Here is a 9,456-nt window from a genome sequence, read left to right on the forward strand (position 1 = left end):
ACAACAGCAGGGGTCTTYGAAGAGATCAAGGAACTAAACATAGAAACATTTATGGGAGGAAAAAMCAAAATCCATTTGTCCTGATTTTCCAAAGACTCTCCTTGCACCACTTAAATCTACCTTATAGGATAAYAAGTTGAAACAACATAATAGGCAATTTCCAAGGAAGTGAAGGACAAGAATCACACCTCATTAAAAAGGGAAAAAAAAACTTCATGGGAATGAATGTTCAGAGAGCAATCTGAGGTCCAGCACCAACAATGTAAGAAGCAGATGGAGAAAATGTRAGAATGGACAGGTATAGAATAAGCTGACTCACAGAGAAAGTTAAGTAATAGATGAAAGAGTTTAACTTAGCTCAGGCCTTAAAACCTCCCACATTCTTCATTGGTGGGTCAAAATGTTGAGCCTGTTTTGCCAAACCCTGAAGCCTATTTTGTAAATTAGAGCAAATGTTTCTTGGAACATCTSCATTTTCTTTCTGTGTGTATCTTATGCGTGAATTCCCTTACTCATCTGCCCCCCAATATACGGAATTTCAAATTTCTCACTGTAACACAGCTTCAGAAGTGGTTTCTGTTCCCTTCCATTATCGAAACCTCTTAATTTCCTGCTATGTCCTTTTTGAATGAAAAAAAGACCACATCACAGCTATAGAATCACCTACCCAATACTAAACTGACAATCTCATATGAATGGTTTGCTGTGCCTTATTTTGAACTGTGCAAAATCAAGATAGTCCAGGCTGAAATGGCAAGCTGACTGCCCCACATTGCTGTGATATATTGCCCTGKGTACTGAAAGGACAGACAGGCTGACATTAACCACCAGCCAACCTGTACAGCAGCTAAACAGCAGCTCTAGAAGAGCTCAGTGCTGAAGATGGGCCAGCACAATCCCACAAATGGGCAGCTGGGATCTGATGGAACTCTGATGCCATGGAAAATTCAGGACYGTATCTTTTACAAGGAAGAAAGTCAAGGCCTCAGTCTGCAAACGCTCCCATGCTGCTTATTTTTAGACTTAAGTAGTTCTTCACATCTTGAAGCCAATGSGAGATACATGCACAGAGTATCACAAATCTCCCACCGACTTGGGGCCACAGGAAGGAGAGGGACCAACACAACAGCTTGTTCAAGGACAAGGAAATTCAAGTTCTCAGTGTCAAAATCTCTTACAACTGATGAAGGCAACAGGTGGCCCCTCAAGAAACTGGCCTGGGAAGGGGCTGGAAAAGAGACTTGTGTAGAGTTGTAGAAATGACAGAAAATCTTGAGTGGCATCACTTGGCACATACAAGAGATTACGCTTCAAGAGAGGAAACACTGGGCATTAACACTTAAAAACATACAGAGGGTTAGAGTTTTTCAGAAAACAGACATGTATTAAGGATGAGAGACAACACTATGGACAAGACACAACTAAAATTAAAATGAGCATATCTATGAGGAAATATTGTGAATGGTATTTCAGTAAGCTCACATATTTTATCAGTGTAAGTATGTTACAGTAACACATACATTCCTCAGAGGCTAATGACTTATACCCACAGTTTCAAAAGTCAAACTCCCCAATACTTAAATTCCGCACAGCAATGTTATCTGGCCAAAGTAACAACTTTCTATAGATGGAATACCTCATATGAATTTAAACCACTTTTCATAGCTGTTAAAAAACACAGTTTTCATTGGTGGGGGAGATCAAGTTTACATAACCTCAATGATTTTCAGCCTTTTACTTAATGATTGAATATTCAGATACAAGCATCATGGCCCAAATRGCTCCAACATCTGTTTTGTTGTAGAACAGAAGAAATTCACAAGAAGCCCAAACAACTTAGTGTGCTAAGTTGCAAGTAAATGTGTGCTAACCCTTTTGCAGCTACGCCACTGCTYCTGAAAACTCTGCTAGGGATGGAAGCCTAATAAGAAAGTTTCTTGAGTAAGAGGAAAGGGATTTCCATTTCTGATATGTCTTTACTGAAAGTGCCCTGGGAGCGTGGGGAGAGGAAAAAACAAAGRTTGTGTGAGTTTTGCTTGGAGGAACAATTCTGGAGAACTGTTTGACGAGAAAGCACAAGGCCCTGTCATGGTTATCAAAGTATACACATACCTAAGGAGTGAGTGTATTTAAAAGTCTTACAAGAATATGATAACAAAAGTAGTGCAAATATCTTAAACAAGGCATTTCCTGACATTGTGGTGGCACCTCTTCAGCTGGATAATAATAACCTAGGAAAGAAGTAGTAGTAAAAAGGAACATAAAAGGCAGTGTAATAGCTTTAACATAGTATGCATTTGCTTGGTACACAACATTAGCCACTTTAATTATATTTTCAGAAAYAGCACGTTTTTGTACTCACCTGTGCAATAATAACACTTCTGAAAAGGACAGATTAAAGCAAAGAACATACAAAGCCCATGAAGAATTGAGTCTCTTTATTTTATTTCATCTTGCATTGGTGTTCTAAAAGCAAAGCATTCTATACATATTATTTAGCTATTTACTGCCATTCTACACCCATTATTGACCTAATTGCAGAAAAGACAAATGCAGGGACATTCTTGTTAAAATGAGAATATTGATAATGCTTCTCTGACTTCGACAAATATTTATTTAGAAATAAGATACTGCTCATGGGTTTATTTTATTAACAGTTAATGGCTCAATTCACAGAACTCTGAGACACCATGGAACATGTAGCAAAACGCAGTGCTGATAACAGGCAATGTCTCTTCTCTTCACTAAACATTCTGCAGAGGAAGAATATTATGGTAACAGCTGAGCTACTGATTCAAATACTTAAATGGAAAGAATCTGGCAAGTGATGGATGACAACTTTTAGATACAAGATGATCCCATATTTATTTACGTAGGCAAAAAAATCTTCAGTCTTACAGGCATAAAGAATTATCATCTGAAAATACTTGTATATGTATTTTAAAATAATGTGAGCCGGCTTTATAGCAGGTACCATAGTATGATTGCAAGTTAGATAGAGGAAAGATCTGAAGAAAACAAAACAGTAAATCCAAGTACTCTGACCTGTTTCAAAGCCAAGAACATTGCAATGACTTAAAAAAAAAAAAGAAAAAAACCCTACAATTAATGTTTGTTTTGTTTCTTAATACTAGCTTTAACTGTGTGAAATCATACTATTGAAGTATCTCTAAAACCACTCCTGTGAGATGTGGAAAAATGAAAATGAAATCATAGTGTGAGCCAGAATGGAAATTTTACTGCACAAGAAATATCTCAAAACACTACATTAAAACTACATTTTAATAAATCACTTTGTTCTACAGCTTCTAACAGATAAAGTGTACTGTCAGCTGTGGCATCTATTGATAATACCTGGGCAAAACAAAGTGTATCTATCTCTAGATCAAAACCAGTTTAACTAGTCTTAATGTCTAATAGGTTCTCACTAACAGGCTGATTTMAAACAAAAAATGGTAAGATTTTTCAATCTGACTACATAGTTCTTCCATTAGGACTGTCTACTAGGTTGGCTGCTTCACTGTACCTGCAGGAATGCATGAAAAAAGAGCTGAATGAGCTAAAGATGTTTTCCCTCAACATGTAAACATTATTTCCCTCCTACCTTTTAAAAACAGGAAACACTTTCAAGTACTTTTGGAGCTCTACACTTACTTCTYGAGGAACTACTGCTACAGTAAATTGCACAGAAATACTTCAAAGAAGTGTTRTAGGTGCCATACCTCCAGTCCAAGACATGCAGGTATTGGAACAAAAGCAAAGCGATGGAATTTTAACAGACTGAGTATTCCTTTACAGTTTTGCAGACAGAGCTACAACAAACAGATATTAAAAGATTCACTTTAACAATTCCCATTTTGAAAATGATTTTAAGGGATTTCTGATTGCAGTGTACAAAACCAAAAGGTTGTCAGAATTCATCTGCTCTCAGGAGTACATGGCACTGACAGAACAGGTGCAGACCACAGAGATGCRTTATTTGGAATAACACATCAAGTGGGCACCTTTGCCAGCTGCAGAATTCCAGGCTCTTGGCCCTTTGCAACAGTGTGGGCCTTGAAATTCTTTACATATGGAATGTATTTAACTAAGTTCAGTWGTGCAAGAGATATTTGAGGTGGCAAACTCACATTGTGCTATGCCCCAAACCCCTCCAATAAAAAGTATATGTTTTGCTGTGTAAATCCCAATTAAAGTTTCTTCTAATTTTAAAAAGTCAAACCACACAACCATAAAAAATATTTATACAACAATAAATAGTCTTCCTGAAACTCAGAGAACATGTGCATTCAACTACCATAAAAGCATCAGGTACTAATCAGTAATCTCTACACTGTGGTGGTATGGTGAAACAGCATTCCCAAACTGACCAGTATGAACTGGAAAGTATGAACATTTCYTTTAAACAAATTTAATGCTATAATGCTGCTGTTTTTCCTTTTCCTGCTACTATTTTCCTGGRAAAATAGACAAAGCTGAGAGAAAAAGAAAAGTAATAAAAACACGTCTTAAAATGAATCACTGTATTTCAGTCACATGAATTAAGCTGTGCTCTTTTTATTCTAAAGAAATATCTTTGCAAGCATCTGGAACTATGWTGCACCTTTTCTCTGCACCTTGGGAGCTTGAAAGGGAGATCCTCCTCTTGGAGAAAAAAAAGACAGGAGAATCMAATCCTGTTCCCTGTGCACTGAGGGTAAACACTGCCAGCTACTACAGGCACGGGTGGTGAGAGGGGCAGGATTTTCTCCATAGTCCATCTGAAAAACAGTTTCCTTCAGCCCTATCATTTAATTTTAAAGTGGAATTTGTTTTATCCTGCAGACTAATAAGTACCCTAGGAGCTTGATTGGTTGGTGCTTAATGAAATTGCTTCTGCTGACATTAGATACATTAGGATACTGATTAAAACACTTAATGATCCCTCTTGATTTTAAATTGCTAGCTTAGATTTGTGAGATGCCATCAAAGTATCTTTTTCTTTCCTTTCCTCCATCCTAATCCGGCTTCTTCTTGCTCTTTTTGTGTTCATGATCCTTAATGGTTGTGGCTCATTGGCAACAGCACGGTCACAACCCAAATGATAACACCATATTGAACACTGCATTGTTTAAAATATGCCAAACCCCAGAATATAAACACTGAAACACAGTCATCCTTAAAATACAATTTCCTGTTTCAAAGCTCAAACTACTCTTAAATGTGGCAAAACTGAGAATTATTAGTACAAAGAAAAAGCCAAAGTCAGAGTAAACTTTAACTTTGTAAAATATTTGCTGAGGAAAGATWATCTTGTAAATGTAAAAACAAGTATAAATGCATTACTTTTGAGCTTGAATGTGGAAGACGGTAATACTTTGCCAGAAAATGGTGTTGGAATGGCATTCCTGTGACAACAAAGCTGTTTTTCACGCTCTTCTACAAAATTGCATACCATATCACCTTCCAGTGGGAAACATGTATGTATTACGGGCATAATGACAGCTTATCCTCAAATACTGTTAAACACTATAAATACCAGGTTTAGAAATTTGCCTGAAAAGGGAGAAACCACAATAGCTGTAAAAAGGTCCATTTTCCTCAACGAATCATATCAAGGCTCTTGAGATGAAATTATACTTACAAAAAAAAATTTACTTACATACTAAAACCTGCTGTGTCAGAAGCTCTTACGAAAAAAAAGTGAGTATACTGAATTGTATGCTTAATACAAACCTTAAGACCACAGAAAATAAAAAAGTAGAAGTTTTGTACATTTTAGCACCATTGTGAAGTTAGACTCGAATGCCGGTTCTGTCACTGTGGCTGTACCTTGCAGCTGGTGGAGTTTGTGTGAAGCTCATTGACTTGAGCCATCTTTGAGAGAAGAAAAACAGGATTTGCCGATCGCAACAAATAATGTTTGCCATTTTTTTCCTTTTTTTTTTCTTTTAAAATTCATGTTGGGCTTTATTTTTATCAGGCAGCCAGAGTGAATCTCTGTCAGCTAAATCCAAGTCCAAGTCCTTTTGGTCTCTGGATGGCTCGTATGGGCTCTGCTATCCCTTTGCCGTCTGGTCCGAGGCCCGTGCCTGGGGTCCAGCCCATACTCTGAAGCATTCTGTTTCCAATGTTGTTTTCTGGGATTGGTTGGGTGTTTTCACCTACAAACCCTGAGATTAAAGAAACACACAGCATTAATCAGCGCTGCCTGCCATGTGGAGAAGAGCAGGATAATCTCCCGTAAAGCTTTAAACCTTCTTATTCTCCTAATTCATCTAACAGGTTTCTAGAACAGGCTGTCTTTGCATATGTTGACCTCTTGACTGCATATGATTTGAAACAATATAGTCTCATGCTTTTATTTTTAATGGTTTTGAAGACCCATTTAGTTTTTACATATGACAAATGTTGTTACAGATCTTTTTAATATATATATGTATGTACATACAATACAGTGGATTTCACATCAACCTCAGAGAACATAAATCACCTGCAGATGTCTACCAATAGATTGTCAAGATCACCTCCCCCTCTGGTCCTATACAGTTACTAAGCAGACACATGATAGTAACATGACCATCACTCTATTCTTAGTAACATTTATCAGTGATCTCCTTCAAGAAAACCCCATAACTAAGTTCTGATTAAACAATTATAGCTGATACAGAAACAGTACAGACAGGTGGTCAAGCACTCTGAAATTYAGCTATACCTTTACTCAGTTTCTCTTTTACTGAACACGGTGAGATTCMATACATCTAAGTTTACTTTTGGTGTTTTCAATGTTATCAAGTGTTGTTTACAATGTTCTCTCCATAGCATTGAAATCTCTCAGAAAACCTGCACACACACTGCAGAAAAAAGCACCAGCATTGCTGGTGTTAGTATATGTTAGTATAACAGATTCATTTTTTTAATAGCAGGGTTTTTTTGAATGAATAATTAAAAAAAAATAATTTAAAAAAATTGTGATGTCAAAATAACAAAGCTGTTTTTTCCCCCTTCATCAACCCAACTCCCTAAGCCAGAGTTTGCWGTTGATGCATGTATAAACCTTTCCATGTATACCTGTTTTGCATGAGGGATACAAATGATACTCATTTCAAGAATCTGTGTTAAAATTTATCAAGTTCCACCACACAAACAATTTAAAAAGGGTTGAAGTTTCTGAACACAAGTAGTTGCATGTAGACAGCTGGATTTTGTTTTCAGCATTATTCAACACCTCCCTGCCCCAAAAACAGAACAAAAAAAACACCTCAATGTGTCCAGCTTCAAAAACTATCTGTTTAATTTTCTATCTATTTATTCTGCCTAAAATACTGTAGTAGGAGACTGTGCTTTTGGGTTTTTGAAAACTGTWAATTCTGCCAAGAATTTACCATTGACAAGCAGTCGGCTTATCATTATATTAACTTACTAAAAATGTATACAAAGAAGTTGAACATGAGCTTCTAAAAAGCCTCATTTATCACACACAAAAAGTGAAGTCCCATAATGTAAACTACATACAGAGACAGAAATTCAAAATGAGAGGTGCACATTAAAAACCTCATGATTGTGATGATGAATTTACAGTAYTCCAGCATTATCCACTATAGATCAGTTCATATTCAGTAAAACACTGGCTACATAAAAGGCAGACTGCTTTCTTGTATCTCAGTTCCTCAGTCAAAGAAAAAAGGGAGTGCATTGAGGGAAGGCATCCTTTAATACTGGTTTGAAGCTATGCTTAATGCTAGGCTTAAAATAAAGGCTTTTAAGTCGGCAGCCTCCAGTCCCCAAGAGGGTTCCTCTTGAACTGACCAGCACAAAATTCAGTGTCCAAGACTTTCTTTCTTTTCAGGCCCCCACAGGCAGAGGCAATTTTCATACAGATGAGTTCCTGGCACTACCTGGCATACACAACACAGGCTTTGCAACCTTCCTGGTTATACTTTCTAGCTCAAAAAAAAAAAAAAAAAAAAAGGGGAAAGAAGAAACTGTACTGTTCAACAAAAGTTCTGGTAAACCTCACAGGTAAAATCCCGGAAGTGTTTTGGTGCACTTTTTGTAAGAAGTGATGGTAAGAAAAGAAGCATCATTCCAGTAAATGTTTGTGGAACAATTACAGGGAAAACTTCAAGGGGAACAAAGATCCAACGGACCTGCTATGCAGGAAAAAGCAAGCACAAGAGTGTATTTTATGACAACTGAAAACATTAAACGATTCATAATGCTGCCTAGGCAAAGGCAAGTGCTGCTGAAACAGTATGCAAGGCATAGCCYGAGACAATGTAAACAGCTTTTTTGTTTTAGTCTATTCAGGGGAAAAACCCACRGACCTTTTCCTGTAACAGATGAACCTTTCTGTATGAATTTCAATTCTTGAGACAGCCAGAGGAACCCCACAAAGAAGATACATGAAAGAACAATCTGTACCCTGACATGTTATTTAGTAAACTGGTGCTTCTATTTTTGATACCTTTTGAAGTAGCTCAGTGTTTTTTTTCCATGACAGGATAATTGGAATAATTTGTTTTTAAAGACATATAAATACTTCTAGAACGTGTACACGATAACTATTTTTCCCTCCACTGTACTTTTCTATCGCCTATTAAAACACAAGCTCTCCCTAAGAGCTCTGTTTTACTCTTGAGCATCATCAGATTAAAAAAAAAAAACAAAACTAACAAAACCCAAAAGAAAGAGAAGCCACCACAGACTTGGTTTCACGTCCACCCACCAAACAAACAAACAATATACACTGTTCAAAGGATAATGTGTTTGGAGGGTTTGTATTGCAGCAAGGATAAAACAAAACCAAAACCCCACCCATCTTGCCTAGATTATTAATTGACTAATTACTCCTCCTGGTAAATGAGGTGAATACAGAATGCTTTCATTTGAATTGTGAAAAATATTTAATATACACTTGCTGTACATTCATAGTATAGTCAGTTTTAATATAARTACTATCTATGTCTGTCTTTAACATTCCTGCAATTTTCACCCATCACTTGAAACATTTATCTGTAATGCAACATATTTTACTTGAATCTAAAGAATATGGATAGTGGTATTGCCCTCTTCCTCCATTTCATATGCAATCAGCAATTTGGAAAAAAACCCCAACATTTGCATTGCTGATTGAAGGCATGACGGGAGAGAGCTCTTAAAAATCATGCAACACTGTGTGCTATTCCCCTGACCCCCATTCCTGTGCTTTGGGCTTTAATTTTCTAATTAAAAGCAGTAATTGTCCTTGCAATATTCATCTTCAAGTTCAGTTTTTAATTCATGCCTATGGCACTTCTTGGACTAGCCAGTAGGGCCTGTTAGAGAGAATGGTCYAAGCACATGGCCTTGAAAAGGGCTGTGCTACCTCTGGGACGTGTTCAGTCTTGACCCACCCAGGAGCAAGAGCAAAACCAACCCATTGTGCTGTCCCACAAAAAAATAACTATGCAGAATCAGATTACAAAAAAAAAAAAA

At 37.0% G+C, this 9,456-nt stretch overlaps 1 protein-coding gene across 1 annotated transcript in view; it reads right to left on the bottom strand.

Moving 5' to 3' along the window:
• Positions 1–2,423: 2,423 nt before the first annotated feature.
• The window catches only part of GPATCH2 (G-patch domain containing 2), a 120,918-nt gene continuing 113,885 nt past the window's right edge, over positions 2,424–9,456 (bottom strand). The window contains exon 10 of the mRNA XM_057365156.1: positions 2,424–6,152. Within this exon, the coding sequence (XP_057221139.1) occupies positions 5,983–6,152 (170 nt within the window). The 3' untranslated portion in view covers positions 2,424–5,982. The remainder of the gene's footprint in view (positions 6,153–9,456) is intronic.

This window comes from Malurus melanocephalus, unplaced genomic scaffold (genome assembly GCF_030028575.1).
Source record: "Malurus melanocephalus ecotype Western Australia unplaced genomic scaffold, MMel_1.1 scaffold_48, whole genome shotgun sequence".
Classification (NCBI taxonomy): domain Eukaryota; kingdom Metazoa; phylum Chordata; class Aves; order Passeriformes; family Maluridae; genus Malurus; species Malurus melanocephalus.